Genomic DNA, 18,267 nt, shown 5'->3' with positions numbered 1-18,267 from the left:
TGTACACAGCCCGAAGTTCCAATATGTTGAGAGGCAGGAATGCCTCGACTGTAGTCCAGACCATAGAGTGTGGACCGGTTGCTGCACCCCAGCACCAGAGACTGGTGTCCGTTGTTAGGAGTGTCCAGTCCGGGATCCAAAACGGGCGACCCTTGGTTAGATGAGACGTCAGTAGCTACCTGGACAGAGACAGGCGCACCTCTGGAGAAAGCACCATCGTGTGAGCCCTGATCAGGTGTGGTAATCCGCTCCACCTGGAGAGGATCAGCCCCTGCAGGGGCCTGGAATGAAACTGAGCATATTCCACTATGTTGAAGATGGACACCATGGATCCTAGAATCATTTCAGAGAGGACTGACACCTGGCAACTACGGAGGCATCTGCGTACTCATTGCTGGAGATCTTTTTTTCTTTTTTGGAGTCAGAAAGATTTTCTGTTGATGAGAATCCAGAAGGGCCCCCAAATGAACCATCCTCTGTGGGAGGAAAATTATGGAGGATTTTCTCCAATTGATCAGCCACCTGTGCTCCTGTAGAAAAGCAATTGTCAGTTGCAAGTTGTGGTGAAGCACTTCTGGAGAACTCGCCAATAGGTGGTCGTCCAGATATGGTAGTAGCCGGAAAAACTGACTCCACAGAGGGGCCGACATGATGGTAATAGCCGGAAACCCTGACTCCGCATATGGGCCGCCATGACAACCATAATTTTGGTAAATAATCTTGGAGCCGTGGATAGGCCAAAGGGCAGCGCCAGAAACTGGAAGTGTTTCTGCAGTATAGCAAACCGTAGATAACGCTGATGGGAAGGTGTTATGGGAACATGTAGGTATGCGTCCTGAATGCCCAGTGAGTCCATATAATCCCCAATTACATAGCCAATATGATGGAGCGCAAGGTTTCCATCCTGAACCTGGGCACCCTAAGGAACTTGTTCAGAGCCTTGAGGTTGAGGATAGGCCTATTAGACCCATTCGGCTTCTGAACCAGAAAGACTAGAATAATAACCCATCCCTTGTTGAGATAGTGGAACTGGTACAAGTACCCCTGCTTGCAGCAAGGACCATATGGCTTTCTGGATCTGCAAGGCCTTGTTCTTGTCCGAAGTAGCACGTGTGCATAAAAACTGTTGGTGATGTCTTCGAAGAAACGAGAGGGCGTACCCCTGAGAGACCACTTCTATTACCCAAGGGTCCTTGGTGGTTTGACACCAGCACTGGGTGAGCTGAAGAAGTCTGACTCCTACTCTGGGGTCCCCCAGAGGGAGGCCCATCCCATCAGGCTGAGGGTTTAGCTGGCCGTACAGGTTTCTCATTCTGTAACATGGTCTGAACGGCCGTAGAGGAAGCTGCCAGACTCTGCACTGAGTAACCCCGGGGTGGGAAAGACAGCCTGCTGTGACACAGGAGGGGTCTACATAATTAGCGGTAGTCACTGTGTGACAGGCTGCTGTGGTGGAATGACCACTGGCCTTCAAATCCTGACGCCGGCAGACCGGCAGCAGTGGAAATCCCGACAGGGAATTTAGGTGAGTATTGCTAACCCTACCCCATCCCCCGCAACCCTAACTCTAACCTCCCCCCCTAGTGCCTAACCCTAACCCCCCCTAAGTGCCTAAACCTAACCTTCTCAAGTGCTGCAGCCTAAACCTAAGACTCCCAGGGGGGTGCCTAACCCTAACCTCCCCTTGCCCTAGCCTAGCCTTAACCTTCCCGGGGAGCCCCTAACCTAAACCCCGCCCCCCCACGCGGCTGTCCGCGCCCGCCGCCCTGCCTTACCTTCAATCGGTATGCCGGGAGTCGGGCTCCCTGCGTAGGTATAATGACAGGCATTGGGGTTTCGACGCCTGTCATTAGTACCCTGCTAGGATTTGACAGCCAGAAAGCCGGTGGTCAGCATTTCGACCGTCGACTTCCTGAATGCATCCCGCTGTGGTAACCCCATAGGAGAACAAGCAGCCGGGACCGCTAGATGGTCAGCATCTAAAAAAAGACCGTCAAAGGGGGCTCCTGTACCGATGTCAGGGGGTTTGAGGTACCTGGTGGATTATAACACCTCACACATAACCCATCCCGAACCAAATCCTCCTCACTGAAAAATGCATTACATAATCTGCATTGCAGAATGGGTGCAGAAATGTGTTCATTACCCTTGTCGGACATCTCTGCAGAGTAAGAAAACACACAATATGGCACTGGGTACAATGCAACCACGAGTATGCACCAAAACTAGCAGGGAAGCAATATACTAGTTCTGTCTTATGCTTGGGCAAGCTGCAGGTACATGCTGCCAAAATATGGCACAGTGTAGCACACATCAGTATGCGAAAGACCTCACAAATATCCTGGGTCAGGTAAGAGCTGTGCCAGCCTCGCAATGGTGGAGATCAGTGTATGAAGGTCTACTATGGGATTTTAAAGGAGACACCAGGATACACAGCATTACATGCAGTTTTTCAAGTGTCTTTCTGGTACGCTTTATTGAATGAATTATATGCTCTGCCTCTAAACAAAATACTACACTATATCTGTGTTTCTATCTGGCTCTGTTTGAGTCCCTCCTATTAAGGTTTCCCTGATACCTTTGGAGTGCCGTACCCATCCCACCACATGGAATCCCAGTAAAAGAACAACAGATAAGCCACAAAGTTTTATTATTTGGTACGCACATTATAATTTGAGCACGTGCATTTTTTTTTAAGTACTACACTATTAGGCGCATGTCCTCTCCCAATTTCACTTCTAGAATTATAAAAAAAATAAAATAAATATATATATATATATATATATATATATATATATATATATATATATATATATATATAAACACCACCCTAACAACATCTGTATTAGGGCATGAAATAGAGAAAGTGTATAGCTATATTTTGACAGAAAAAAAAGAGACACAGACAGGCAGTGCTAGCAACAAGCCACATACAATGCAGGAATTACTGCTAATTAACACTACACTCAACTTCACAGGACTGAGTGTTTGGAAGGAAATAGTACTACATACGCTGAACCTGGGGAGAGGTATGTAGGGGGACTGGACCACGCTCTGTCCTGGGAGAGCTGCAACTGCACCATGAAAAAAATGGCCGCTGGAGACCTCAGAGGGGGCGTGGGCTGAGGAGAACAGCTCAGAGAAGCCAGACCTCAGAGGAAAGGCTGAGGGGAGGAGCCTCTTAAGCTGTCTCCCCTGGCTGATTATTAACCCCTGTGATGCTGGTTTCCCGCACCAAAATGTCCCTGGTGGTCTAGTGGATCGCGATGGCTGGAGCCTGCGTCCACACTCAACCATCTCCGGTCTGTCCCATGAAACCGGAGGTATCGACTGCCTTAACACGCGGCCTTAACTGTCCCCTACAGTCCGGTTGCAGTGTGGGTCCTCTGCGGAGGCCATGGCTAGCGCAGACCCCCAGAATGCCCGCTGAGATCCCCATATCGGTACTGGCGTCTGGGCACCGGAGGGGTGATGGAGCGGCAGCGCAGATGTCCCTGGAACAGTCTGCTGCTGTGCGCTCTAGTTGAAGAAGAGATAAAGTAAATCAAATCATAACAATAATAGCTTAAGGGCTGCCTAAGCAGCCCCCCTGCGTAATGGTGACCCGACTCCGGCTGGGCACCAAAGAAACTGAGGTGCCTCTAGCTCGGGGCGGGGTATAGGGAGAGTGGACCGATGCATCATGGGAGCTGAAAGATTTTAACTACGTGGTGCCCGTATTCAGTTCCATAGCATACACGCCAAAGTCTCCCTGTGGACCCTATGGACTTCGAAAAAAATGGGATACGGATTCAGTTCCATCACCTATGCCCCAAGGTCTCCCTGTGGAGCCTATGGACCCTGAAGAATATATGGGGTTATTTGATAGCATGTGTCAGTGATCCAAGAGACATATGGGACATCTGAGGGCATGTGGGGGATCTGATGGGCATTTTAGGGGTATGTAGGGTGATCTTATGCCATGTGGAATGGTGTGAGGGACCTTAAAGGACACATGGAGAGGTCAGAGTGTATTTAAGGAACATGAGGAGAGATCTCATGGCCATTCAATAGATTTAATTACAAAAAATTATGATGGGACCCAGAAATAATGAAGTAAGTCGCCAATTTTTTTAAATGATGGGTCCCTGGGACCCACATAATTTTCATCTCAGTGCGGTCACTGCATATACAACCTGTTTCTTTAAAACACATACCGCTATATTTACAAATATAAAACTAGTTTACTTAATTGCCTAAACATTTAACTTATACATTCAAACTATTTCATATACTCCTTACTACAAAATATAGAACAATCAATTACACATTGTGAATGTGTTTTGTTATCCAGAATGAATTAAGAAAAGAAATAATTGATTATGATATTTTTTCTTTTGAATGTAGTCATTTGTAGGCATTGCTCATTTGTGTGATATATATATATATATATATATATAACATAACATCATTAACTAAGTAAACAACATGGTTCTGATGAGTGCCACCATGAGAAATATGACAGTAACAATGGAGGTTAAAACTATGGGATGTAGTCGGCATCCTGACAGTCAGGATGCCGACGGTCACAATACCGACAGCAGCATCCCGACTGTCAAAATACAGACAGATTGCGGAGGTAAGTATTAGGGTTAGGTACTAGGGGGAGAGCTAGGCCGTGGGAGGGGAGGTTAGGGTTAGGCTGTGTGAGGGAATGGGGAGGGTAGGACAAGGGTTATAATACCTAAATCTGTTGGGATACTGACTGTCGGGATGCCGCTGTCGGTATTCTGACAGTCGGCATCCTGTACCCAACCCATAAATATACATATACTCACAATCCTCCTGTTTTAAATAATTATATTGAAATAAGTCAAGAAACAATAATTTACACAGAGTTCCATTTAATCCCTTCCATTGGTGTTATTAAACCTAATTTTAATAACTTTTGTTTCTTTCTTTCACTCCTTGGCCCATATTTTTCAATGAGTGATATTCTTGTTATCACTCGTTACTAATCTTAAATGGTGCTCCAACCAAATAGCTCCCTATTTGTCACTTTTTAAACACGACAGTTAGGAGCTGATTGATTGGAGAACCCTTTAAGATTAGTAACGTGTTCTGGCACGAGCTACTGGCAATGTGCAGTGTGCAAAATCCTGTACATAAATTAGGATTACATTGTGCATTTTCGTATGCTTTCCATTGAAGGCATTTAGTGCTTTCAACTTCTGTCACAAGAGCACATTGTTTGTATTGCCTCTACATTGATTTTAATTGAATGGGCTCCTAAATCGCAAAGCCACAATTGCAACCATATGCAAAACAACAAATTTTCTATGATGTATGCCTCTATGAAACAGTAGCATAGAATTCTACACCAGACACTTGCATCCTACTTAAGTCCATGTTGTTAACCAATCATTTTATTTGCAACGAATGCATTCGATATTGGGCATCAAAAAAACAGTGAAAATAATGTAGCAGAAATAACTCCCCATCAGCGGAGAGTTCACAAACAGGTTCGCTAGTGCTGGGGACCGGAATCCTCATTATTTGTTTTTTTGCAACTGCCATGACCACCTACATACAACTTTCTAAAGGTCATGTGTGACTTTGTCCCCGTCTGCATCTGTTCACAGTTGGGCAAACATGCAGTCACTGTACTTGACATATATGCGATCACATCCATCCTGCTCTGCCTATGCAAACAGGCATAAATGGCAAAATAACTAAAATCTGCCAGGGTGCAAGTGTGTGCACACCAAGTTTTGAGCAAAAACATTTTACCCAAGAAATGCTTAGCAGACTTGCACAGTACTCACTTGGCATAAGGCCCACAGTCATTATAGCCCAATCATGATAATTAGGAAAATAGCATATTAATGTGATCATATGAGCCTTCCCAAAGATATTAGTTGGTTTTGATAATATTGATCTCAGTAAGCCACTGCATGTAATTTAACACAAATGTATGGTGTATGGTGAGGTATGCTTCAGAGGTCTGCTTTTTGTCAGCCAGTTTGAGTGATACGAACAGCAGGCAAGTCAGCTAAGGTTATGGTCCAACAATTGGGAAATTCCTTTGGGAGTAGAGAACAATAGCTGTGGCACCTCCAAGGGCAGTCACATATCAAAACAACACTTTTCATATTCCATATTTCTGAAGACCGACAGAACAGTCACACGACCTGTGTCATTGATACTAAGCACAGAGAGATAATGTATTCCTGCATGGAATACATATAAAAAATCATGTTTCATATTCATTATTGCGGAAAATGTAACCAAGCTTTAGCAAACATTATCACACCTTTCCTATGTCTTAGAAAATAAATAGCTATAATATTTATAGAATCCAGTACTAGGACTGCTTCTGAACCAAATGCAATAAAATGGTGGTAAAGCAGAAAGGCATACTAACACTTTTCTTTCTTTCGATGATGTAAAAGAAAAGCGGGAATGGGGCAAGGAAGACAGCTTAAGTAATGAAAATATTTTGAGTAATGTTCTAGGGAATCAGTCTTTCTATTCTGAATTAGCCATACGTATTAGCATTCCCCAAGCTAATTACACAAAGACTATTGGCCGTATTCAATTAGCGGCGAAAACAGCAGTTTTTTCGATATTGGCGAAAATGTCCACTTTCACCAAAAAACCAGTGACATTTTCACAAAAAAACAGTCAAAAACAGCAACAGGCGAAAAAAAAAAAAAGGGGAGAACAATTTTCTCCATCCCAGACAAGGCGTAAAAAAGTGCAAAATCACTATTTTTGGATAAAAAGGTGGGGATTTCTTTCAGAACCCTTTGGATCCCCCCCCCCAAATGATAAATTACCGGGGGGGAAAAAATCATAAGTTGCGTACTTTGGCAAAAAACTACTGCGCACATTTTGGGCGTAAAAATAAATAAACCATTGAAAAATGATAGCTATTTTTTTTTCTAGGAAATTACTGTTCCATGTATATTGGGAACGTTAAAATGAGTGCAAGTACTATTTTCGTGTTGTAAAAACACAATTTAAAATAAACTTAAAAAAACCACCTGCTGCGACAGCGTGCGATATTTAATACACTTGACACATCCATGCCGCCCATCGAAGAATCAGACCCAATACGTTAAAACCATTTTCAACTATTTATTTATTTTTTCGCCCAAAATTTGCGCTGTAGTTTTTCACCAAAGTACACAACTTACAAATTTTGTTTTTGCCAATTTATCATTGGGGGGGGTGTCCAAAGGTATCTCAAAGAAATCCCCACATTTTTAGCTAAAAATATGGATTTTGCATTTTTTTTTTTGCCTGGTCTGGGATGGAAAAAACTTTTCCCCAGTTTTTTTTCGCCTGTTGCCGTTTTCGCCTGTTTTTTGGCAAAAATATCGCCTTTGTTTGGTGAAACGGCCGTTTTCGCCAATGGCAAAAGAAACGGCCATTTTTCTGCTAATTGAATACGGCCCTATGTGGTGAATTTAACTAACTCGCCCCCGCACTTGCAGGAGGCGAGTTGCCTTTGCAACGGCATGTAAACACCGGCATGAGAACTCGTCCCCCTTGTGGAGCGAACCCTCTGGGGACGCAAACAAAAATCTGTGATACCAACTTCACTTTATGTGTAGCATATAGCTGCACTTACTCGCAGTCGAGAGAATATCACTCCTAATTGAATTCCCCCCCATGAGTGCTATGACTGTTTTTGTTTCCTCATTTTGTAAAAAATTTTTTTATTTAAGCATGTTATCAATAAACCAAGCAGATGGATACATAGTGTACAGTATGGAGCATAGTTATGCAAAATAACAGAACATTGCAGTACTGGACACAAAAAAAAAAACAAATAGTGAGATCAAAGAGGTAGATGTGTATAATGTACACATCACCAGGAAATCAGAAAAAAATAAAAGCGGTAACATATATCACAGGAAGCATGTGGGACCACCAGCCAGACCTAAGTGAGAGCATATTGGAGCTAAAAATCAATGGGCGGGTCACCCCCACATAGGAGTGTATCATATCAGGTAGTATTTCAGAAGCAGCACCGTGTATGTTCTAACTGCCTGATTCAGAGATGGACACTGAGAATTTGTACACAGCCACCGGGATTAGTATGAAGACGCCCACTGGTGGTTTTGCAAATCCATTACATACAAAGATTCAGCATCAGATGCTGATCAGTTGATAATCGGCCTTCTGAGTAACCCTATGGTCGTGCTGAATGACACTGGAGCCATTTTTACTGCGTATGGAATCGCAGTCGCAGGGAGAGACACAAACAGTCCATGCCTGTCGATAACTGCTAATAAATCCTCACTGAGAGCGGCATCAGTAATGAAACTTGACACATGAGTAGTTTGACTCAGACGCAGACCACAGATAATCGCTCAACTGCGTGAAATTGCATCCATCTCCAAATCAGGCCCTGTGATTTGACTAGAAAGAGCAGCAATGAAACTTTCCCAGGTGCCAAAAATCATTGAGAGCAGCTTCTCTTATGTAAGGAAACATCTACCAAGTGCATACGGAAAATGTGAGAGAGTTTCTCCCAAAATAATGCAGGAGTGGAGTGGTGCAGACCCACATCTGGAGCGTGCTTTAGTGCAAATGACAATTCTAAAATGAGTTCCCTATTACCAGTCAACATTGTAGTACAGGGGTGGCCAACCCACGGCTCTTGAGCCGCAAGCGGCTCTTTTGAGTTTCCGATGTTGCTCCCGGCTCGGCAGACCCCCCCCACTAGTACCGAGAATGCTGGTCTCTGAAGCGATCAGAGACTAAAGAAGCCTCTGATCGCTTCAGAAGCCAGCGTTCCCAGTAATGCAGTGCACGCGATGTGCGGAGCCTGTGCGCCTGCTGGATTCAGTTAGATCCAGCAGGCAGTGGCAGCGGGACTCGGGAGCCCTAGCGGCGTGGTGCGGTGCCAGTATTTAGGCAGCTAAGTTTCTTCATAGGGGTGTGGGCGGGGAGGGGGAGCTAGTACTGGGGGCACTACCTTAGGAGGCACGACTACAGGGGGCATTGCTGAAGGGGCACAACTACTGGGGGCATTGCTTAATGGGCACAGCTACAGGGGGTATTGCATAAGGGCCACAACTACAGGGGGCATTGCTTAATGGGCACAGCTACAGGGGGTATTGCATAAGGGCCACAACTACAGGGGGCATTGCTTAATGGGCACAACTACAGGGGGTACAGCATAATGGGCACAACTACAGGGGGTACAGCATAATGGGCACTGGCTTTCTCAATGTATTTTATGTGGTTCTGGATTTCAATATGTATTTTATTTGTATGTGTATTTTAAATGTATTTTATGTGGATCTGGCTTATTTCTGTGTATTTTATGTGAACGTGGCTATTTCAATGTTTTTTATATTGCTCTGGCTTTTACTTTCACTTCAACAGTGAAAAAATTATATTGGGAACTTTATGTAAATTGTGTATTTTCAATGTGCTGGGCTCGCCGCCAGCGTGACTAAAACCGGGGGTGTGACACAAGGTCATGCTCCTGCGAATGTCATACCAAAGGCGTGTGCACATAAATGGAGCGTGGCCTTGTGACAGCTAGTCCACGCCCCAATATTACACGCACATGCGATCGGATCTTCAACTTGACCACAGATATTTTTTGGCTTTTTGCCTCTGACTGGTTAGCCACCCCTGTATTAGTACCTTGAGGGAGAATACCGAAAACAGCCTATTCTGCTGTTCAAGAGGGGTAGTCAACCAAGAAGTCATTTGCAGATCTCCAAATGTTGATCTAAGACCATTTTCGGTTTTATAAATTAAAAAAAAAAAAAAAAAAAAAGTTTTGCATTCAACTTTGTTATCTCCATTTTTATTCAATAAGCACTGTGACCAAATGTCATTTTAAACTTCATTAAGTAAATTAACTAACATTCTGTCTATATGTTCTTGTAAATGTTTTATGAGGCATACAGACTTTTTTTTATGAAGCAGCATTTAGTTATGAAATTGTTTGGCTCACAGTATATCCAATGTGTTATTGCAGTTTGAGAAAAGTCAGGGATTAACTGAAGGCATTTAGCGTATCAGTTCTAAATGCTAGTGATATATTTCAATTTCTTTTAATGGAGCGAAATAAAGTTTTGGGGTATTTTAGTCTTTTTTTTTTTTTATAATAAGGACTAAATGTTTTTGTTTTTTTTATCAGTAACCCTTGGGTCTGATCGTGAAACATTTTGTTCGTACCATAAAGAAACTGGAAAGTATGCTTTAAAATATTATTTGCTGAAGAAGACATGGACAGTCATAAGTACCAGTAAGAAAGCTTACATAATACACTCTTAGTGTTCTCACCTTTACAGTAATCAGCAGGGTCTTCTTGTTCCTCATCGTCAGATCCCAAAATTTCCTCCTCTGGCTCAGGTGGTGCTGGCTCTGGTAGTGGAGGAGGCGGCGGGGGAAGTGGAGGGGCTGTTGGAGCTTTCTGTTGAGCCTCCGGCCTAAAGAAAAATAAAATGTATTTTATTCACAGCTGCTGTTAAAATGTTAGGATTCTTTTTATTTAAATGAAGGCAAAAACTCCATGCTGCTTGCCATTATTTGGGGAATACTAATTTATCCAGCATATATCAATCAAGGATACATGGCATGTGAACCACTACAATGCATTTATACGTTTGCATTTGCAGTTGTTGCTGTTATTGTGCATCTCTATTATACTGTTTTAGTGTTATCATGAATTTAATGCAAATGATCCCTTTGGTGCGCTAGATAGGATGTAGTCAAAAGGTAGACAATGACAATGTTGACAATCATAACGTCGACGCCACAATGTTGACAGTTATGTTATCGACATGTTAAATGTCGACATTAGGGTTAGGCTGCGGGGGGAGGAGGAATGGTGGTGGAGGTTAGGCACTAGAGGGAGGGTCAGGGATAGAAAAAAAAATACATACCAGAATGCCGGAGGATCGGAGATCTGACTTGGAAGTGACGGTCACATGACAGTCAGGACCCAGAAGTCGCTGCAGCCACCCAGTGCAGTTAAGTTGCAGCTGGGAAACCAGGTACGATATGTCGACATTTTAACGTGTTGACATAATGAACGTCAACATGGGCAATGTCAACATTATGACCACGTTAACATTTTACTGTCGACATATCACACCTGCTTTAGATATTTAAAATTTCTCTTTAAAACATTATGGGGGTATGTAATAGGTTCTGAGGTTATGGAAACTGCGTGATTTCAGAAATTTTGCCGCTAAATTTAATGCAGCAATAAGTTATAAGGCTGATTTTGCCTTAAGACTGCTTTACTTTAGCAGTAAACTCGCTCATATCCAGCTGGTTCCATAGTCTAAGAACCTATTACATAACCCCCTATATCAGTGCTTTCCAAACTGTGTGCCTCGGGACACTTGCAGGGGTGCCTCAGGGTGGTGGTCTAGCATCAAATCAAATTATTTATGGTCAATGTAATGTAAATATTTAGACAAACAGAAGCACAAACCTGTCACCCACTATAACACCAAATCTAAGGATGACAGGTCAGCACAATTTACTTCACTTAACTACATTTTTTTCTTAATTTCTCAACAACAAAATTGTGGCTTAGGGGTGGCGTGAAAACAATGCTGATACTCCAGGGCGCCGTGGTTCAAAAAAGTTGGGAACCACTGTCCTATATCATCTTTCATGCTGGTGACTTAAATTTGTCTTATTTTTTGTCTTACCCTAGTTACATTAAGCAATTTTCAGAACAGACAACTGTTCAGTTTTTTTTTGGTTTATTACAAAAAAATAAAAAATAACCTGCTAATTTGGTCTTTAATAATATCTGTAGTCATTGTGCCGATTGGCTAGGAGTTGTGGAAGGTTAAATTTGGACAACACCACAAAACAAAATTTTTCTTAACAAATGTCATATACAATGTCACTACAAGCCCATTGAAGTAAATGTACGTTTACAAATTCATTGATGCGTGGCAGGCATATCAATTGTTAGAAACAGCAGTGCAATGCAAGCAAAATGCACATAAAAATGTAAATCTATATGGTCTCTTTTGGAATAATATATTTTATTATTTTCATTGCCATTTACCTACACCGTAAGGGGAATTCAATAGATTCTTTGGGCGCTCAAAGTAATGAGCACCCTTCAGAGCAATTCAATTGTTGCTTTGATCGGGCATCCATTACTTTTGACATGCCCAAAAGCATTGGGTATAGCAAGCGACTATAACCCGTGTAACGTCATGGATTTATCGCACATTTATGCTTGTCACGTCAGGAGGCTGCAAGCAGAAATGTGTACAGCCGCGGCTATGGGCACCCAAACAACAGAACACTTGAATTGCTGCTGGAGGCCGCCATCTAGTGGCGGGCACAAGAAAACAATTGAATTCCCCACTTAAAAAATTAAATGGGCCCATAAATGCTGAATTTTAATGAAAATGCAATCATAGTGTTATTACATAGGTAAAACATTAATTGGGTAAATATTATGCAGGTATCGTTTTTTTTTGTCATTATACCATATTTATCATGCAAAGACGGAGGATTCTGCTTACCCACTCTACACAGTATTAGTAGTTGACAGCCTGTGAGCAAATAATTGCCTCAATAGATAGAGTGAAACATAACTGCAAAACCAGTAGACAGCTTTAATAAGATATGCTCATACATCAGTTGTTAGTCATGACAAGCTCAAGTTTGTTCACAAGGTAACCGTTTACGCTAGAAGCGTGATGTTTTTTTAGTATGAAAAATTCTAAAAACACCATACAAAGCAAACTAAATGATTATATTCAGTCCGATGCCACACGCAAATTTCACTGCTCAGCGCACAGAGGGGGTGAATTAATTGTATTTTTTATGTCGCTGTAATTAATGAGCACCCAATGTTGCAATTCAATTGTTTTGAGCGCCCATTAATTATCGCCCTTTTCTCTGGTAATTAGACCAGGTTTAGCCCCGTAAAACAAGGTTAGGGCGTCCAAACTCCCCGTTTGGGCACCCAAAAACAGGATTCATTCATACTTGCCGACAATCAGCTCCAGCCTTCCAGGAGGGAGCTGATTGTCGGCTACCAGCAGGGGCGGTCATTGGGGGCGGAGCCGGGGGCGGGCCAGCCAGTTGGTGGTACATTGGGGGCGGAGCCGCACGATTGAGTCATCGTGGCTCCGCCCCTCTTCACAATGCCGTTATTTTCGGCAGTGTGAAGCAGGGGGCGGGGCCGCGATTCAGCGCGAATCGCGTTACCGGCTCCCCCGCTGCGGGGGTTTCTAATCTTTTCAGGGGGGAAGATGGGAGGGTCGGAGGCTTCCGGGAGGCTTGCCTGCCTTTCCGGGGGGCCGGGAGCGGCACCCGAAAATCGGGAGGCTCCCGGCCAAATCGGGAGGGTAGGCAAGCATGGATTTATTGCACATTTCTGCTCACCTTCTCAGGAGGGGGTAAGCAGAAATGACGGCGCCTGTTCGCGCCCTAATGGAGCAACAATTGAATTGCTTCGTTGGACGCCCGCACTACAAGCCACAGGTGAAAACAATTGAGTCACCACAAAAAAAATCATGAACCAAAAAAGTATAATTCTAGTTCATATACAAGTGTGTTGGATTTTCATGTAATGAATGAATATATAAAGCACCAAGTATTGTAAGCCTTTCTACCGGTTTGCGAACCGGTCTGATTTACCGCTGGCCAAATCCTGGCAACGGCAGCCCGACAGAGGAGTAAATCGCGATCGTCCTAAAAGTAAGTATAAACTAATCTAATTCTACCCCCTAACACTCCTTTAGGGTGCCTAACCCTAACCTCCCCCCTGTGCCTAACCCTAAACCCCCTCTAAGTGTCTAAATCTAATCCCCCCTTCCCCGCTGCCTAACCCTAACCTCCCCCCAGGGGTGCCTAACCCTAATCCTCCCTCCCCCTAACCCTCCCACCCCCCCGGCTGTCCGAGCCCAGCTTCACTTCGATCGGGATGGTGGGCACCGGTCTCCCGGCATCGGTTAAATGACAGGCGTCTAGATTTAGACGCCTGTCATTTAACCCTCGCCGGGATTAAGTAGTTGGGAAGCCGGCTGTCGGAAATTGCGACGGACGGTTTCCTGAACGTATGCCCTGTTTTGCACTGAAAGGGATTTAACTACTTGTGTAATACGACAGACAGCACAATGTACCTGAGAACCGATTTGCAAAGCAAGCTAATTACAGGTGCAAAGAATAGTATGACAAAGTGTCTGCACACAAGCTATATTATATAGCAATGTATGATTCCTTCACACAAACTATAAATTACTTCATGCAACAATGTTCTGCATGTATGAATACTGAAAGTAAAGGGAAAAACACTACTTAGAGAATATTTGAATCTAATTTACTATCCTAATATGTAGTGCTTACTAGTGCAATTCTAACACAGTCGTAACAGTGCCACCCAAGTCCATACGTAATTATAGTTTGAACTCATGTGAGATGACAAGGACTGTTGAGGATAAGTGCAAAGAGTTGTATCCATTATTTTGGCAAAAAAGATGACTGGAACAAGGAACGGTGACGCAACAAGCGTCGTCACACTAGGACATACTTTGAAAAATGTACAGTGCCTATACAAAATCAAACTTTTTTAAGCTTTATTTACACATTGTAACCCTCATAATGAAAGTGAAAATAACATTAACACAATCTTAATATTTAATATATTTTAATTACTAAAGTAACTGGCTTGGATAAGGTAATCATTATAAACTCAAGGCCCCCATACATCAGAGACTGATTGCAGCAATTGTGCAATTTGCAATCGATTGTGTATAAAAATATTTCCCTTTTTCAATCAATTGCAGAATTGCCACAATCGACTGAAAAAGGGAAAGATTTTTATACACAATCGATTGCAAACTGCACAATTGCTGCAATCAGTCTCTGATGTATGGGGGCCTTTAGGTACATCCTTCCAAATCACACAACAGGCTAATTAGCCACCACCTGACATGAATTGTAGTAGTTTGATTGCTTTAGAATAAACCCAGCTTTTTTTTTTTTTGGAAGATTCCACTATTAGTAGTATATGGTAATAAAGACCATTCGCCATGGTTGGAAAGGGTTTCAGGATAAAGTTGTGGAAAGACACAAGTTAGGAGAAGTATACAAAAAGATTTGAAAGGCTTTTACTATCCCTTTGAGTACCAAAGGCTAGGCCCCCTTTTTACTGGCACAGAGCTTCGCCGCGCACAATACAGCCCTCCCCACACTGGGTGTCATTGCGAGGAGGAACGCCACTGGAACTTCTACAACAAGAGTCTGCGAAGCATCTGACACATTCGGGTATATCTATAAAGTGGCAGCTTTTGCAAGACATCGCTTCTCAGTGGGTTTGACCTCATAATTTAAAGCGGCACTAATAAGTGCAAAATAAGATGGGCTTAGTGCTATTTTACATATTGAGGTATAACCCACAGTGTTTGTCCTTGGGATCTCAGTAGACCATGTAAATGTTTGATTATTAATCCATCCCTTTCACCATACATTTATTCCTTCTATAAAAGTTTTCCAGTTTTACTGTAATAAAGCTGTAAAAAAAAGTTATTTATAGAAGAGAACAGTCATTACATGGAATCTAAATATAACAAATGCAAACTGAATGGCAATTTTTTCCAAATTATACTTTGCACCATAAGAAAATAAAAACAGGATTTTGGTACTTACCGATAAATACCTTTCTCCGAACCACAGGGGACACTGGAGGACTTCAAGACAGTGGGGTATAGACGGTGCTGAGTGGAGCTGGCACTTTAAATTTAAATGACGTGTGACTAGCTCCTCCCCTCTATACCCCCCTATAGGCCAGTATTAGAACCGTGCCCGAGGTGAGCAGAGAAAAAAGATTGACAAAAGAGGATGCGAAAGTACACATAACAACTGAAAGGTGAAAAGAAAGTAACATAGAATGAAACAAGAGACGACAAACATGTCTCTAACATTCATAACATCACCCTAGACAAACATGTCGCCAACAGACCTAACAGGTGTGGCAGGAAGAACAGTGCAGGGTGGGCGTCCAGTGTCCCCTGTGGAATCTGAGAAAGGGATTTAGCGGTAAATACCAAAATCCTGTTTTCTCCTTCATCCACTAGTGGACTCTGGAGGACAGTGGGGACGTCCCAGAGCTCCCATCACGGGTGGGAAAGCGCTGAGAACCCTGCAAAACAGACCGACCATATTGCGCTGCAGAAGTCGCAAAGGTTTCAAATCTGTAAAACCGAACAAAAGTATGCCGTCCTGACCAAGTAGCTGCCCGGCATAGAGATTCCATAGAAACGCCTTCGAGCAGCCGCCCACGAGGCACCCACTGAGCGAGTGGAATGTGCGGTAATGGAAGATGGAGGTTCCCTAGACGAGGCCATATACGCCTGTCGTATGGTCAGACGAATCCATCGAGCCAGTGTCTGTTTGGAAGCTGGCCAACCCGGACGAGCAGCATCATACAAAACAAAGAGTATCTGTCTTGCGAACGGCTGCCGTCCTGTCTACATATATGCGAAGAGCTCTAACCACATCCTAGGATCTACAAGAAGGAGAATCCTGTGGAAGAACCGGAACCACAATAGATTGATTGATGTGGTAGGCCGAAACCACCTTAGGCAGAAAATCCATTCTGGTGCGTACCTCAGCTCTATCCTCATGAAATATCAAATATGGTGGACGACATGATAAAGCTCCCAGCTCCGACACCCTCCTGACGGAAGCTAGAGCCAGCAGAAGTATCACCTTCCATGAAAGATACTTCAATTCCACAGACTCCAAAGGCTCGAACAGCGAAGACTGCAAGAAAGACAGGAAGAAGTCCAAGTCCCATGGAGCTGTAGGAGGAACAAAGGGTGGTTGTAATCTAACCACACCCTGCAGAAAAGTCTGCACGTCCGGTAATAAGGCCAATTTCTTTTGGAAAAAAACAGAGCGTGCTGAAATTTGTACCTTCAGAGATCCCATACGAAGGCCTGCTGAGAGACCTGCTTGCAGAAAAAGCAGAAATCTGGGAAGACTGAACTCCGTAGAAGGCAGAACTCTACATTCGCACCAGGTTACATATGCCTTCCAAATACGATGGTAATGCTTGGAAGTAACTTCCTTCCTGGCTCTAAGCATCGTAGGAATCACCTTGGAAGGTATCCCTTTACGTCTTAAGATGGCCCTTTCAATAACCACGTCGTCAAACGTAGATGCTTTAAGTTTGGATAGAGTAAAGGACCCTGAAGGAGCAGATCCTCTCTGAGTGGTAAGGCCCACAGATTGTCTACCAACAGGAGCTGAATGTTGGAGTACCAAGCTCTGCGAGGCCAGTCCGGAGCTATCAGCAGGACCTTGGCCTGTTCCCTCTTGATGCGTTGAAGGATTCGAGGGAGAAGGGGAAATGGAGGAAATAGATAAATGAATTGGAACCGCCATGGTGTTGACAGTGCATCCACAGCCACCGCTTGTGGATCCCTTGTTCGACAGCAGTAAAGGGGCAGTTGCTGGTTCTGCCTGGATGCCATGAGGTCGACCTGTGGAAGACCCCACCGTTGGACAAGCTTTTGAAACACCTGTGGATGTAGAGCCCATTCTCCTGGATGTACATCCTGACGACTGAGGTAATCTGCCTCACAATTTTCGACGCCCGGAATGAAGATTGCCGAAATTGACCTTGCGTAGCTTTCTGCCCAGATCAGAATCCTGCTGACTTCCTTCATGGCCACACGACTTCTGGTGCCCTCCTTGTTTGTTTATGTATGCCACTGCTGTGGCATTGTCGGACTGGACCCTGACTGCTCGGCCCCTCAGAAAGTGAGCTGCTGTCCGTAATGCATAGAAAACTGCTCTTAATTCCAATATGTTGATTGGAAAACTCGTTTCCTGTGCTGTCCAGCGTCCCTGGAAGTGATGCTCTAGAATTACTGCCCCCCAGCCTCTTAGACTCGCATCCGTGGTAAGAAGCGTCCAATCCCACTCCCCGAATCTCTTTCCCTCCGTAAGGTGAACTGAGTTTAGCCACCACAGTAGGGAAATCCGAGTCTTGGGTTGTAACCGGACTCTTTTGTGAAGAAACAGGTGGGATCCCGACCATTGTGATAGTCGATCTAGCTGAAAAGGTCTGCAGTGAAAACGACCGTACTGGACAGCCTCGAAGGCTGCCACCATCTTCCCCAGAAGTCGGATACATGCATGAACCGAAACCTGCCGACGTCGAAGGACCAACCTCACCATCTCCTGAACGGAAGTTATCTTGTCCTGGGGAAAGAACACCCGTTGAGACACGGTGTCCATGATCATTCCTAGAAACTGCAA

General features: G+C 43.8%; 1 protein-coding gene across 7 annotated transcripts in view; it reads right to left on the bottom strand.

Moving 5' to 3' along the window:
• The window catches only part of SRPK2 (SRSF protein kinase 2), a 185,925-nt gene that overhangs the window by 74,194 nt on the left and 93,464 nt on the right, over nucleotides 1-18,267 (bottom strand). For all 7 annotated transcript variants that reach the window (XM_088480227.1, XM_088480224.1, XM_088480228.1 and 4 more), the window contains exon 3: nucleotides 10,297-10,442. In XM_088480227.1, coding sequence (XP_088336353.1) covers nucleotides 10,297-10,442 — 146 coding nt within the window. The remainder of the gene's footprint in view (nucleotides 1-10,296; nucleotides 10,443-18,267) is intronic.

This window comes from Taudactylus pleione, unplaced genomic scaffold (assembly GCF_031769625.1).
Source record: "Taudactylus pleione unplaced genomic scaffold, aTauple2 ptg000251l, whole genome shotgun sequence".
In the NCBI taxonomy this organism is placed as follows: Eukaryota; Metazoa; Chordata; class Amphibia; order Anura; family Myobatrachidae; genus Taudactylus; species Taudactylus pleione.
This window is presented reverse-complemented; position numbering and strand designations above follow the sequence as displayed.